The 16,884-nt window shown below is 37.7% G+C and overlaps 1 protein-coding gene across 1 annotated transcript in view; it reads right to left on the minus strand.

Annotated features, from left to right (window-relative positions):
- Positions 1-6,055: 6,055 nt before the first annotated feature.
- Positions 6,056-16,884, minus strand: part of LOC132107899 (SHC SH2 domain-binding protein 1-like) — a 29,386-nt gene continuing 18,557 nt past the window's right edge. Inside the window, exon 13 of the mRNA XM_059514240.1 lies at positions 6,056-6,558. Within this exon, the coding sequence (XP_059370223.1) occupies positions 6,215-6,558 (344 nt within the window). The 3' untranslated portion in view covers positions 6,056-6,214. The remainder of the gene's footprint in view (positions 6,559-16,884) is intronic.

The following is a 16,884-nucleotide window of genomic DNA, read 5'->3' on the forward strand; positions in this document are numbered from 1 at the left end:
GGGTTTGTTATCTGATTAATTATTCATGTGAACCATGTGGCACAGCAAAACCAGAGCAATCCCATTTCAATCAGTGCACAACAATTTATTCACTTCATGGAAGTCAGTTTTGAATACATAACATCAGATGTGTAATTCTAAAAGTAAATGAAAAAAAATTGTAATATAAATGTTAATATAATTTTATATGCATATACTTTTTACTTCAGCAGTTGTAGAAAAAAAAGTGGAACTAAAGGCCTGGGTCATGGCACACACACACACACACACACACATATACTATAACTACATAAATGTGCTAAGCAAATAGAATACATCTTGGTACTCCTGTCATGTCTATGACAGGTCTCTTCTATGGACATTCAGTGATCCAGGAAGCATTATTTCTCAAGCAAATTATTAATGAGTTTATATCCTGCAATCATGAAATGGTATGAATTAGTTTCAGTAAATCATGTCTTACACACTGCCATAACTCTTAGATAGTGTGAAATAAAAATGAGCTTGTTGTACACTAGTCGATGTCCTAGACGTGCTAAATGTTATGCACAAAATCATTTTTTGTGGCACCTTTACATAAAACAAAGCTAAATAAAATATATGACCATTATTTCATGATGAAATTAATTTGAGCCTTGTGTTTTAGTTCTGGTATTCTATCTAAATTGAATGAACCTGGCAAAAATGGTGCAACGGAGAGGCCAGATTTTCAAAGAGTATGAAACACAATATTGATTTGATATGTGTCAAAAATCATATTTGGGTTCTTGGGGCTGACAGCAAAGGAGGAATAAGAATGATAGAATTTCATACGGCTATGCGATGAATGAAGATAAAGGGCAAGTGTTTCAGTTTGGTTAGGCGTATAACATCCAAAATCTAATAAAAAGATTTCGTCTTCACATCTCCCTCGACTGATATTCAAGATTCTTATATTCTTATATAAAATTCTGTTATTCCTATGCAGAATTTATTAATTATTTGACATTTCAATCAAAGATATTTTTGACAGACTGAAAAATGTAAGTACAACTTTGTTTAGCAAGTAAAAACGCTGTGAATCTTTGTATGTAGGCATGTGTTTACTTGATAAATCACAATTTTTTGGGTTCTTTAACCAGGTCTGGTGTTTCAACTTACATTTTTTAAAGGTGCAGTGTGTTGATCTTAGCAGCATCTAGCGATGATGTCACGAATTGCAATTAACGGATTAGCCCCTCCCCTTAAGAAGTTACGTTTGCCGACACAGGACAAAGATGTCTTCATCTGAAACAGCAGAGAGTAGCCAGTTAAGTGTTTCTTAATCTTCTTCTAATAACAACCTCTGCTTCTGATAAACCACAACGACTAGTACTACTACTTCTTGCTTATTCAACGTAGCAACAAAGCATGCTGCCTCTAAATACACAAGGAAGAAACGAAGAAGGACAACAATGACGAAACGTGCTCTGTAGAGTATTTTGTCCATTTAGAGCTACAGTAGAAATACGGCGGTGCAAAACGGTGATTTAACCATGAAGGGGGACCCGCAGTGTATGTAGATAGAAATGGCTTATTCTAAGGTAATTAAAACAAAACAGCGAATTTTGTAAGGTATTTACTGTATACACCACTAGTTTTGTATGTTACATTGAATTTCTGTAAACATATTCTTAAAAATGTTACACATTGCACCTTTAAAATACTGAAATATTAGATCACAATATCAGTGCCTCTCACAAAAAGTCAAGTCTTTAATTATAAATGCGTGAGGCATTGAATCTCTCCGGATCCCCTCAATATTCTTGTCAAATTTTCACCAGACACTGACTATAAGCCGATACTGACTTGACAGAAAATCTGTGAAAGATAAGTTTTACAAGAACTCTTCATTACAAAAATATTAGGACCCAGAATTTGACAGATTGACAAAGTAATCTTTTTCAGAAAACCTTTAAAATGGGTCAGGCTGAAGAAATGTAGAAATTTATAGCACTCAAGACAGCATTTAAAGGGAAAAAAAAATGTAATTTGTGACAGGATGGGTACTGTAGATTCCAGAGCCAAACTCATTGAACTCACAGCGTGAGCGGTGATGGAAGTACTGTATACTCATTTTTCCACCATCCCTGGCTGCTATACCTCCTCGGAGATGATGAAGATGGGGGCTGATAAAGAAAGGTGGTGTTGAGGGGGTGTGCATGTCGATAGCATCCAAAACACACTGGCAAGAAATGCAGAATATGAGCTGACAATTACAGCCTTTAATCCTGAACAACCGAATTGGACCCCCCACCTCGTCCCGCGCAGAGTGACAGATGGTGTGAGATATTGCAGTCAGTGAAGCTTGGAAACTCTGTCGAAGTTATCCTCCAAGTGTGCGCAGACTTCATTCATCCGAGTGCGTGCAACATGTTCAGTCTCGACACCTTACACCTGACCCCCCTGAACTAATAATAGAGAGCTGTGATGAAGGGCATGAGAGAGGAGCAACTTGAGCCTCTCATGAAGGAATCGATTTAGTATTATCTCTTGCTGTTCACATTTCTAGCTGGAAATGTTTTATATTCAGATTTGTGCCAGTGATGGCTGGTGGATTAGGGTGTCAATGAGAGGTTTTTATTTTTTAAAACCTTCAATGGTGATATTGCCTTTTCTTTTACACTGACTCCTAATAATGGAGGAAAGTCACTTATCTTGAGTGGCTCATTTACAGATTTGCCAATAACAGTCTCTGATTGGACGCTTGAGCCAATATAAAGATTTAAATGAAGGAGTCCATTGAGGATTCAAGCCACTCATCAACTTTGGCCTGGAGATAATGGGACGCCATCTGTGACAGGTTTTCTCAGAACTAGCTCAAGCACACATTACATGAGGAACTGATTCTCCGTTCTATTTCAGATGTACTCTACAGTATGTGCTTGTACCGCTTCTGTCAGCAGATCAAATGGATTTGGAACATTTGCTTTGACCAGTGTAGACAGCCTTAAGCTGTTGAGGCACAAAGCAGAGTGACATAACAATGGTCACATCCAGTGTAGACATGCCCTGCTTCCAAATATATCCACTTATCTAATATAAAGTAGATGCATTCATTGATCGTGGTTGATCTTTATTCTCCATTGAGCCCGACTTGGAGCAGCATTCCAGAAGTTATGCTGCATTCACGCCATGTCCTGTGGTTTCAAGATGACAACACGTGATGTTCTACTTGGAGCCATTCACACCTTTGGACTCTAAACTATCACACAATCAAAGCCTAAACATGAATCTAAAAACAAATACCACCTGAATCTGAGGTGGTCAGGTGGTACAAGTTGTAGCACCCAGAAAACTCTCAGTACACAAGTTGAAATTACAAGTTCTACGAGGAACACTTTTTACAAGTTGGTATCTCATAAACACCGTAATTATGATATGGTGTGAACGCCCCTTTATTTTCAAGGAGGTGCATGGAAAAAACAGAGAACCAAATAGTCTGGAGCCCAGCATAATCATGCATCTGACAGGAAATTTACTGTCCCAGGAGAAGAGTTATGAATGACAATGATGTGATCCAAATGACACAAGTCACATGACAAAATAACATATGTTGCTCTCCAGCAAATGCAGTAAATCTGAAAGTATGCAATTTTGTGTTTGCATGCTATATTTTGTGCTGATTTTTCTATAGTGAATGCAATTTTCTGCTATTAAAGTATGAATGAAATGGGGAGATTTGTATCAGTCTCACAGGAGTCACACTGGCAGAGTGCTGTTGTTTCAAATATTATTTGTCCATCTGCAAAAGTCCAAAAGTTATTAGAGCCATACAGAATCACAAGTGTGATAAATTACAAAACAGTTCAATAAACAATATATTCATACGGAGTAATTTATTTTGACACAATATGCCGGGTTACTTTGTCTACTTTTGATCTGCCAAATGAAATAAATCCAAAGATAGACACAGCAGGAGCAACATGTATTAGTGTTTTATTACTGAATTAATCAGTATATTTGAACAAATCAAATGAGTGAACAATTCAATGTCACATGATTCAATGACTGAATGCTCAAATATAGACAAAGCTGAGTGAATGAAAAGTTGAACAATGAAAAGTTCCTGCACAGCATTTCAAATTTCAGGACTCTAATACTTGTTTGAAATTATTTAAACTACTAACAATTTGCCTGCTTCATATAACACTACTACTAAAAAGACTTGATTAAATTGTCTGAGAAATTATCATTTCCAGTCAATTTTATTCCTGACATTATCAGAGCTGTCACTACATTTCCTTAGATCTCTCCTATTCAATACATTTGTCCAGTTTTAAAAGAGTTCAGCATAAAGGTAGACCAACAAACCTTTATTTCTGTCAAACCTTTATAAAACACATCCTCTTTCTAATTCCACTAAGAAGTTTTTAAATAGCAGTTCATCCTAAAAAAGTCCAATCTCAAGAGAAGGACGATGCTCCCTGACATTTAATTAACAAACAGTGTCGCTAATTAACAAGACAATATTCACTGCCATCTTGTATTTAAAGTGAATTTACTACTCTAGAATTCATATCCAGCATCACAAACTTTGGAAGGTGAAGCACTCATTGTCCCAAATTAACGAGCACTGTTAGTATCGAGACGAGGGAGAAAAACAAGCAGAGGGTGGTGATGTTTACAATTTTAGGGGACACGCTGAAACTAACTGCACCCTCACCTTCAGTCACCCTTACCTGGAACAATGGATGCCACTATTGTTCCCCAGACTGCTCGCTGATCTGAAGGACACCGCTTTAAAATTGGACACGTTTTAAGAGTATTCCATGGCTGCAAGCTCTTGCTTTAGTCTGTTCAGACTGACATCCTTTTGAAGATAAAACAACTGGCACAGAAGAAGCCTGTCACTTATTTCCCCCTCCATTTTGTTGTTGCATTTAAAATATGCCAGAAAAATCAGCAGAAGAAAAAAGAAATCAATAATCCCTAGGTCCTGTATCCCCACTTCAAAAAGGAAGGTGTATACAATATATTTTTTATCATTGATTGCACTCAAAGACTTTGACCTATACAACAAACAGACATCCTGTGAAACTGAGAAGAACTTATGAGAGGGTAATAAATGGGAAGAATATTTCCCATAAGTCTCCTTTAAAAGACAATGGGCCTTCCCATCACACATTTTGAAGTGTTGCAATTTTTAGACAGTGGTTAAAGGTGACTGTAAACATGCTAGTACCAAGTCTAAAAAGGGACATTAATTAATATCCATGAATGAATTTGGTATAAAACTGAATTTGACATGGTGCTATAGGAGGGTGTAATGAACTCAGAACAGACAAACCAATAACAGTCTTAATTGTTCTTCATCTCATTTCTGTCAATGAATTTGAATCGTTAAATTTCACATTAATGTACTTCAGAGATCGTGTACTGCCTATTTGCAGATCATTTATTCCCACCTAAAATGAAAGCCTCACAGCTGGCTATTGCAAGTATGGCTAATGCAATTCAGACATCTTAATGATGTCATACTTAGATAGCATACTGGATTATGAAATTAATCAAACAGTCTTCATTCAAGTGTAACTTCAATTTTCTGGGAATTAATCAAAGGTAAATTAATAAATGTGATTCACATAATGGACGCACAACCTTAACTCTTACTCTTCCATGCTTTTTTGTTTATACAGTAAACTACATAAAGCAGATTTTTTTTTTTTTCATTTATTCAGTAAACTACATAAAGCATACATGACAACTACATAATTTTTTTTTCCATTTGGAAGAATAAAACATTTTTATTTTTACAAAATATGTTGAGACAATTGTGAAAAAAAAAAGGCTGCTTCTGCTTTTTAGTGACTATATTAACCATCAAACTAGAGTGTGGACAAATTATGAACTGTGTAAACTCTCAAGAAAAAAAAAAGTGTCTTTGAACATGTTTGTTCTTAAACATGAGATGGTGTGAACAACATTTCCAAGATTTCAGTCTTTTGTGTTAATACATGTACAAGTGATTCTGTGTTTAAAAACTTTTTGATAAACAAAAACTAAATTCAAAAAGTCATAGGATTAAAATAGAAAGTTTAAAAGGCTACACATTTTAGCACATTTAATTCATTTGTCATTTCACTCTCACAGTAATTAATGAAAGCTCACAAAATAAATGAAGCAAAATTGAAAAAACACAGAATAAATAATTAAACACTAAAGTGTGTCTGTGCATGCTTAAGGTAAAAAGCCTTCAGTACAGAAAGGTACCAAAGCTTCCCTTTCCATTGTGCTTGAACTGATTTCCATGAATGGAAATGAACATTTCCTGTGAGAGCAGATTCTCATCAGCCTGCATGGCCCCTAGTGCTTTCATCCGGCTCTTCTGGAGCCTGTGTTTCTTGGCCGATGTGGCAACCAACTCTTGTTTGATGGCATCATTTCCCTCAGCGAAGTCTGGAGAGACTGAGTGGCCATGTTTGATGGCTGGGCACTCTTCCTCCACAACAATGACAGGCACATCATCATCATCACCATCATCATTTATATCTGCCTTGGATTTTACTCCTGTGTCCTCAGATTCTTCCTCTTTCTCATCTGACAAAACAGAAGAGGCACACAACAGGCTTCAGAAAAGATATTAGTATTGGCATTTTTAATCTAAAACCCCAAACCTTAAATGAAACAGGTAATCATAACTAGAGAGGTCTCGTGTAAATATAATTTGAACAAATTGATTAAATCTCAGTTGTGACGCAGGAACAGTTCAGAAACAGTCGTACTGCTTTGAAACAACACAAGAATGAGTAAATGACAAAATTTTCATTTTTGAGCAAATATTTCCTTTAATTCCTGACTAGAAAGCAGGAAGCACAGACTCATGCATCTACACAAATGTCTCAGGCTATGCATATAACCATGGTTCGCCAAAAGGGAACGAGATGTTGCATCCTCTAGCGGACACTATGGGGAATGAAATGCCAACTATGCCATGCCAGGACACATGGTAAGTGAGCACCAAGGAAGTGACAGACATACACCTAACCTTTCCTTCAGAAAGGGGGTAAGCTACTGATGCCCCGGGCTGCTCATAGGGCTGGGAGATATGGAGCAAAAAATATATCTCGATATCTTTACAGGAAAAATAACCCCCCCAAAAACTACTGTAAAAACAAATATGCCAAATATTACGTTTAGGGCCCTATGAAATGTTTTATTTTTTTCTTCACTTTATGTTTTATTGTTATCTAATTCTGTGTTTAAGCAAGTGTAATTATTTAAATGCATAAAAACTACTTAATTTGTTACATTTTTTTCTTAAAATAGCCTTGTGTGAAATGTTTGTTCCCCTCTGAAATTCTGTGTATTCACATTTTTCTGGTTATCAAATGAAGGCATAAAACATTCATTTAATTTATATTTTTAATTACTGAAAATTAAGCAAACTTTATTTTTTGGTAAACAAAGGGGATTTACTATTAAAAATAATACATGGAAGAAATGTTGTGTGATTATTCCTTAAATTATGTTAGTTTCATTTTAATAGTAGTAGGCTTTCTACATTCTGCTGAACAATAGGCTAGTAATAGATTTCTGGCAAATACTTTTATTTTGAGGGGTTTACCTTTACAGTTCTGTGTATGTGATACAACAGTCTATGATGTGATATGACGCTAGTTTTACTCAAATCAAATGGTCAGATGCTCATGAAGTGACTCTCAGTGCAGTTCTGGAGATGTTGTTCATGTATTCACGTCTTTATTTAGTGAGAGGACAGATGCTGAAATCACGGGAGCGTCACGCACGCTTCCGGGTGTGTAATAAAACAAAGAAGCGCTTCTGCTCCATTCATTAACACAGAGACGCAGAACATGCATGATTTTTCCGGCTTAATATTTGTAGATATTAGTCCATATCGCGATTTAAATTCATTTAAAATTTGACAAATTACGTGACATTCCACGTTAAATTGTAAATTCAGTTTTTATGAAAATTTTTGCGGAAATCATAGGGCCCTACAGTAGACATCTGCCTGCTGTTTGCCCGACGCCTTAAAACCGATGTATCTCCATATAATAGAGCCAGTTGTCTTTTTTTTTGACTAGTTCTGTAGCCTCCGGGCTGGTTGAGGACGCCGCCATGTTCAATGAGACAACACGCGAGGGGAGGGGGAACAAAATCAAGGAGGCGGGGGCGAGCAAAGCACAGAGAAGACAAACAAGCAAAGTGGCGGAATCAGAATTAAACAAACAATATATCGATAAAAATCCATATCGTGTTTAAAAAAATATCTCGATATATTTTAAATAGAGATATCACCCACTCCTAGCTGCTCATACAGCTTGGCAGAAATGGGAAACCCAGATTCAGATGAAATGGGAACATCCACACCAAGTTAAGAAAACAGCTACCCTCAGATAGCTATGTTATATGAGAAACACCATAGCATGATAATGCAAGGAACAACAATAGAGGCTACCTACTTAGAAAACCTAGCTCGGGGATAGCAGTCTAAATAGGGGCTCCAGGGGACCACTAATTAAGGATAAGAAACATTAGAGATTTTGAGATTTAACCTCGTCTAAGCAAGATTATAGAGCTGTCATGCCCAATGGATCATTCTTTTTAATAGGTCAATAGATTTGCTTGTTGTCGGCATGAAGATGAATTGACACCCAATGTTTTCTAAAAATGGAACCCAGAGGTAGCATATACAGGTGCAATAATAAATTACAATGTCGTGGAAAAGTACATTTCATTAATTCAACACAAATTGTGAAACTTGTGTATTAAATAAATCCAATGTACACAGACTGAAGTAGTTTAAGTCTTGGGTTCTTGTAATTGTGATGATTTGGCTCACATTTAACAAAAACCCACCAATTCACTCAACAAAATAGAATATGGTGGTATGCCAATCAGCTAATCAACTTAAAACAGGTTTCCTGAGCCTTCAAAATGGTCTCTCAGTTTGGTTCACTAGGCTAAACAATCATGGGGAAGACTGCTGATCTGACAGGTACAAATAAAGTGGAGGCCAAAATAGAGCCACAGAGAAGAGAAGCAGTGGACGAGGAAAATACTCCTAGTCTAACCACATTATTTTCTGTTGGATAAAAATGACTGGAACCACTTTAAAACTGTGCCAGAGAGACCCACCCAAGATTTAGTATATTGACTCATATAGAATGGTTAATAAGTGTCAAAGGCTGCTGATAAATCTAAAAGAAAGAGGATAACAGAGTTACCCATATCAGTAGCTAAAAAATATGTTGTTTAGTACTCGGGCAGATTCAGTGCTGTGGCCAGCCTTAAAACCAGATTGAAAGTGCTCATACAGATTATTAAAAGCAAGAAAAGACTTGGAGAGAACACAATCTTTTCCAAAACCTTAGAAATAAATGGTAAAATAGAGAAAGGGCAATGACTTTTTAAAACAACAGGTAGAGTGAAGGCTTCTTAAGGAGAGGTGTGATACTTTCAGATAAGCAGGAACTACACCAGTTGAAAGACACTTATTAAAGGGGTCATCGGATGCTACATGAACTTTTACAAGTTGTTTGAACTGAAATGTGTGTTGGCAGTGTGTGTACGAAACCACCCACAACTCATGTCTATTGCCGTCATCAAATAGTTTCACATGCTTTCTGATTTGATTGATCCATCTGTATCAAGCTATAGCTAAATATGTTTAATATGTAAATTCTTGCTAAATATGCAGTTATATTACAGGCTGTTGGCATGAATTGTACTCGTGATGGAGCAGTGGTGGAGCACTCTTGGAGCGAGTGAAAACCACGCTCAGACTTAAATAAATAAATAAAAAAAATCTACTCCTTGCTCTAGTCAAAATAAAATAAATAAATAAATTCACACCTCTCCACTCTGCGCTCTTCTACCACTCTGATTGTAAGTAACTGTTGTTGTCATGACAGATCTACTATATATTAAAAACAATCCGCTTTCAAAATAATCTGCCTGCGGGCGCGGGACAGATATTAGTGTTGGCGGGCCAGTTTTGGCTCGCGAGCCACCTGTTGCCAACCACTGCTGTACAGATATTATCAGCTGTTCCTCCAATCCTCCAATTATTTTGCCTGGGAAGGCCAGGACTTCTCATTGGTCAAAATGCAGTTTCTGCCCTTTACCTACCAACAGACTGATTCCTAAGGTTTTGGCCTGTGACCGCCATAAAAATTCCTTAGGGCCGCTAGATGCAGCAGCAGTGGGTGAAACAGAGAGATCACAATGTTCCATCCAAATCGATTCATAACTATGTTCTTAAACCTTAAACTGATACAACACTAACATCTTATAATTATTCAGAGAAATAAGTATTCTCAGTGACAGTGATGTGTAGTGCATCATCTTACACAAACACAGCTGTTAATGGACAAATTAATACTTGCATAAAAGTTAAATCTTTTTCCATCATGTTTGGCCTTAATGTGTTCTTAATATTGACAAAGGTATTATGGTTTTGGTTTGTTAAGTGAGAAATCAACCGGTAAAACTTTAGTGACACTTTTCTATATGTGTGTTTGAAATATATGCAAATAAGTTCCACAGGAGGAAAGAAGGGTGGGTCACACGGTGTGCCCCCACTCTGATGGAAACAGCCAGTCACAGCCTGGAAATGGAGAAGTGCCAGATTGCAATGTCCTCCTCATCGAAAAGAGATAAATGTACCTTCCCAAAAGACACTCCATGGTCCAAGTCTGAGTCCTGTTAGGGAGAGACATTAACAGTGCAAGAGCTGTCTCTGGCCTGCAAGGGTGAGACACTAACAGATATACTGTTCTGAATCTTTCGTCCAGAAAGACTGTAACAGATATCCATTCTGAGTCTGAGTACTGCAATGGAAAAGACTGTAAAAGATCACCAACATTCTGAATCTCTGGCCCATGAGGGAAGAGTCAATAACAGATACCACGTCCTGAGTCTCCAGCTTCGAGGCAGCAACAGATACGACCATGTTCTGAGCCTCCAGCCTGTGAGGAAAGAGATCGTCTACGTTCAGACTTCATTCAGAGTCTTCATCTAGCGAACAGATGCAGCACGTCCTGAGTCTCCATCCTAGAGAGACAAAGCGGATCGGCGGAAGCTGTGGCCTAATGGTTAGAGACTTGGACTAGTTACCCAAAGGTCACCAGTTCGAGTCTCGGTGCTGGCGGGAGTTGTAGGTGGGAGGGAGTGAATGAACAGCACTCACTTCCACCCTCAATACCCATGGCTGAAGTGCCCTTGAGCAAGACACTGAACCCCCAGAGCATCCCCGGCGCTGGGTCTATAGCTGCCCACTGCTCCGGGTGAGTGTTCACAGTGTGTTCACTTCTCACTGCTGTGTGTGTGCACTTGGATGGGTTAAATGCAGAGCACCAATTCCAAATATGGTAGGGCTGGACGATTATGGCCTAAAATCAAAACCTTGATTAATTGAACATTTTATCTCGATTACAATTATTGAAAGATTATTTTGTTTCCGTTTTGTTTTTTTACCCTCATAGTTCACTGACAAGATTTGTACTGTAAATAAGATTGACTATAAGCAGTTATTTTATCTATGTTCGTGACATTTCTTACTAGGGTTGGGTATCGTTTGAATTTTATCGATTCCGATTCTGCTTATTGATTCCGATTCTTATCGATTCCTAGTTTTGATTCCAATAAGATAAAAAATCCAATATAAAAAAATTAAGTCAAACATTTAGATGTCAAACATTTTTACAAAACATTCTGTTTGCAGCTGAATAACATGAGCAAAAATCAGCAGCCTACACTGCAAGAGGAATTTTGCCTGTGATTAAAAAAATACCATAGCAAAAACAACTAGATTAATATAAATTTCAAATATTAAAGTGTTAAAGAGTCAGTAATAAGATAGGACAAACAAATCAATTAGCAATACCATAAATACAACTAAAAAAAAATTCAGGTACAGAAACTAATTAAAAGTTTAAAAACACTGCATAGTTTTATTTTTATAAATAAAATAAAGATTAATCAAGTAAAATTTTGCTTTTATGCCACTGACTGGAGAGCTGAGTCATGTGGCTACACACGCGCTAGTACGCTTTTAAGGGGGAAGTGTTAACAGGATAAAAAAAACGAAATAACGACATGGGAAAATTACGTCGGTTAGAGGTTATGAATTTTGGTTTTGATTACTTTTCGATTAATCATTCAAGTCCTAAAATATGGGTTACCATACTTTCCTAAATGTCACAACTTTCACAAGTTCTGAGTCTCTAGCCCAGAGAGGCAGAAGAAGCTCCGGCGAGCAAACCTTCATTCCAAGGTATCTTTGAATGTGTGTTCCAGGCTAAGGACCATCTGCACCAACTCCAGGGCCACATCTGCGTGTTCCAGATTATAGGACCCTTTGGTGCTCCAGGAGATCAGAATCCTCCAGCACTTCGTGTTCTCCACAACTGGACTGCTCACTCAACCACAGAGAACATAAAAATCACTTCCAAACCTCTTCCAGAGAGCATGGCATTGTTAGATATTATCAGTATATGATTTTTCTCATTTACATTAGATATTATATAGCTGATTGCAGTTTATTTCAAATCTTTCATGTATTTGTTGGATGCATAACAGGGTTCTTCACCTTATTTCTTTCAGAGTAGCAACAGTTTGTCTTTCCAGATAACATAGCTCTTACATTGCAACACCCAACATAATCTCTTGCATTTTATACATTATTTTCATTTCATTTATGGTATTTATTTAGTAGTTGTTGATTACTTGTCTTCCTTTTGTTAATAAAATCTATTTTATTACACTTGTGTCTTCCTTGTGTTGAGGATACAGAAAGAGGTTCTACAAATTAGAGATCCCACTAATCTGTACTCATAACCACACCTTAAGTGACACGTGATCCAAATATCAGGATGTCATTGGTGACGCGAGTACCCATCACTACACTATTTCGCCTCCATGGTTGGTGAAAGCAAAAACCACTACACAGTTACAGCCCGCTGGTATAGAAAAAAGTTTTTTTTTTTTGGCCTGATGCCAAACTTACCAACCAACCCCTGTTGTACAGGGATGGCCTTTTTTTATTATTATTTGTATAGATTTTCAGTGCCGGAAATCCACTTATCTTTTATTGAAACTTCCGTGTCGTCATGGAGAGTGCAGCTCATGGTTGCTTAGCAACAGCAGACCCAATGAGAGCGCAGGCTCAAGAGCTTTGGAAAGAAGGAGAACGCGGTACAGCTAGTGCTTTCCATGCATTTTTAAGTGCGATATGTGAACATCCCCATATACTTCAGGGTGCCCACTTGTGACCTCACAGGCTACGTGGGGTAATAGGATTGGATTTGTTTTACACATGCTTCAAACACCAGTCCTGTTGGCGGCAGTCCCCATAGTGTCCGTTAGAGGACGCAGCATGACTTCACTAGAAGGGGAAACACTCTCATTCACCCTTCCAGCAGGGAGCAATATGAAGGGTTATAGCCAGATTGAAAATGATAGGGTGCAATAAAAGGATGGGTTTGAAACATCTACGACTCTGCCCTAAATGGAGGGCCTCTGCACTAAAACTAAACCCTGCTGTTCCTGGCAAACAAAGCCATTAATGGCAAAAAACAATACTGTAATACTAGACAGAATTTCCTATATTCTACGAAAAGGCATCTTTAGGAAAGTCAGTAGTTATACTACTGGCCTAAACACCATACTATAAAACTTTTTTCCTCAATCCTATGAGATTGCAAGGAAGAACTATACCATAACCTACATTTTCTTTACAATACACTCACCTAAAGGATTATTAGGAACACCTGTTAAATTTCTCATTAATGCAATTATGTAATCAACCAATCACATGGCAGTTGCTTCAATGCATTTAGGGGTGTGGTCCTAGTCCACACCCCTAAATCTCCTGAACTCCAAACTGAATGTCAGAATGGGAAAGAAAAGTGATTTAAGCAATTTTGAGCGTGGCATGGTTGTTGGTGCCAGACGGGCCGGTCTGAGTATTTCACAATCTGCTCAGTTACTGGGAATTTCACACGCAACCATTTCTAGGGTTTACAAAGAATGGTGTGAAAAGGGAAAAACATCCAGTATGCGGCAGTCCTGTGGGCGAAAATGCCTTGTAGATGCTAGAGGTCAGAGGAGAATGGGCCGACTGATTTAAGCTGATAGAAGAGCAACTTTGACTGAAATAACCACTCATTACAACAGAGGTATGCAGCAAAGCATTTGTGAAGCCACAACACGCACAACCTTGAAGCGGATGGGCTACAACAGCAGAAGACCCCACCAGGTACCACTCATCACCACTACAAATAGGGGCTACAATTTGCACGAGCTTACCAAAATTGGACAGTTGAAGACTGGAAAAATGTTGCCTGGTCTGATGAGTCTCGATTTCTGTTGAGACATTCAGATGGTAGAGTCAGAATTTGGCATAAACAGAATGAGAACATGGATCCATCATGCCTTGTTACCAATGTGCAGGCTGCTGGTGGTGGTGTAATGGTGTGGGGGATGTTTTCTTGGCACACTTTAGGCCCCTTAGTGCTAATTGGGCATCGTTTAAATGCCACGGCCTACCTGAGCATTGTTTCTGACCATGTCCATCCCTTTATGACCACCATGTACCCATCCTCTGATGGCTACTTCCAGCAGGCTAATGCACCATGTCACAAAGCTCGAATCATTTCAAATGAGTTCACCGACAATGGAGTTCACTGTACTAAAATGGACCCCCACAGTCACCAGATCTCAACCCAATAGAGCATCTTTGTGATGTGGTGGAACGGGAGCTTCATGCCCTGGATGTGCATCCCACAAATCTCCATCAACTGCAAGATGCTATCCTATCAATATTGGCCAACATTTCTAAAGAAGGCTTTCAGCACCTTGTTGAATCAATGCCACGTAGAATTAAGGCAGTCCTGAAGGCGAAAGGGGGTCAAACACAGTATTAGTATGGTGTTCCTAATAATCCTTTAGGTGAGTGTATGTATTATATTTAATTCAAATGGATTCATCTGAATACAATGAGATTTGTGATCTAAATAACTAAATCTGCTCTACTTTCTGCACATAAAAAAATGACAAAAGGAGCAACCTATGCTTATCTTGCCAGCATAATAAAAAAAAAAGCAGCATAACATTTATTTGACAGAAAATAAACATTCTGAATTCTCCTAACCAACACCCAAACAAATCATGCACATATCCCAACTGAAACCATTTAAATTGCCCTTTCTTTTCATGTAAGAGAGGTATTTCAATGTGGAACAAAGTCACTATCCCAATACAGTGAAATACAATGCCCAGACAAAGGCAGACGGGTGAGATGCAGAAACATAAAAGGAACCCGAGGGAAAAGTAGGGTCTACTTTTATTTTGAAGACAAGATGCCTTCTGCTGAGCATAATTCAGAAATGAAGCACACTGAATTCACAGCTGCCTTTCGTTGAATGTAAAGCGCATTTCCGTTCTTTCCTTTTCTCAAAATGGAGCTGGCTTAGAAAGGGGAAAAAAGCTGATCCTGCTGAAGAAAAGTACCGTGGGGATGACAGTCATTACAGACAGGCCTTCCAACAGACCCAGAGGGGCATTTTGAACAAAAAATGTTATGCAATGGAATATATTTTTACAGATATTACAGCAGGAGAACTTTTCACATTGTCAGACGGAGACCTGCGGGTTCCTTCACAGGCTATATAGATGTTTGGCATGTGTACAGAACCATTTACAGTAATGAGGAGACTGGTTGTGGCCTGCTTAATTTGCGGCAAAGATGATAAGATGTATGAAAGCAAAATCAGCAAGGTTACACAAGAAACCAAGGACATGCAGCAGACAAAAAAATAAATAAAAAATTATCAGCTCTAACATGGAGGCCCTTGATACATGTATATATTATTTATGTACTGTATTATTTGTGAGCTCCAGCACAATTTTAAATGGTCTACTTTTATAATCAATTATAATATTCTATATAGTAGAATATTAAGTAGACCAAACAATGACTCAATATGAGTCATCTCTGAAGACAACAGGTTAACAACTGACTGACAGACAGCAAGATTATCAGTAAATGAATATTTAAATGCATTATTTTGCAAATTCTGCTTCATACTGATAATTATGTTATGGCTGTTAACAGGTAAATCTGGGGTTCACTAAGCCCTTGGGGTTAGTGGGGGAACTGCAGGGGGTTTGTGATTTGATGAATACTAGGGTCACAGGACTATTAATTGGCACCTGTAAACCACGAACATGCAAATGTGTAAATTTACTCAATTTATTAAAATATCAGGGGGTACTTCAAGAAAACATGGTTCAAAGGTCCGATCAAAATTATGGTCCGATATTAAAAATACTTATTTTAAAGGGGTGCTATTATGCTTTTTCAACATTAGTTAGTCTGTAATGTTGCTGTTTGAGCATAAAATATCTGCAAAGTTACAAAGCTCAAAGTCCAGTTCAAAAGGGGATATTTTATAAAAAATATATATAAATTATAAAAAAATATATATAAAATATATATATATATAAATATAAATATATAAATTTTAAAAAAATTAAAAAAAAATTCACTTTTCAAAAATTACTACGAATGACTAGTTTGGACTACAATGCATATTTTCCGGGATTTTAGATATCACAAATTCAGATTAATGGGACGAGACCTGGTTGAGCTGCACTAGAGAAGGCAACGAGTGTTATCACTACGTCTGAGACACGCTAGCTTTCCCAAGGCAGAATAACTTAGAGTGGTTACAATCATCCGGGTTTAAAAGCACACTCAAATTGATTTGATTTTGATGCAGTATGTACACTGAAGCTCTCGGGCAGCTATGATAAGAGCGGGGCATGACATTTTTCCCAATCACAGCACATTTGGTATTTCAGAAGGCAGGCCTTCATTTGATACAGGAACTATTCGAG

Source organism: Carassius carassius, chromosome 2, assembly GCF_963082965.1.
Source record: "Carassius carassius chromosome 2, fCarCar2.1, whole genome shotgun sequence".
NCBI lineage: Eukaryota > Metazoa > Chordata > Actinopteri > Cypriniformes > Cyprinidae > Carassius > Carassius carassius.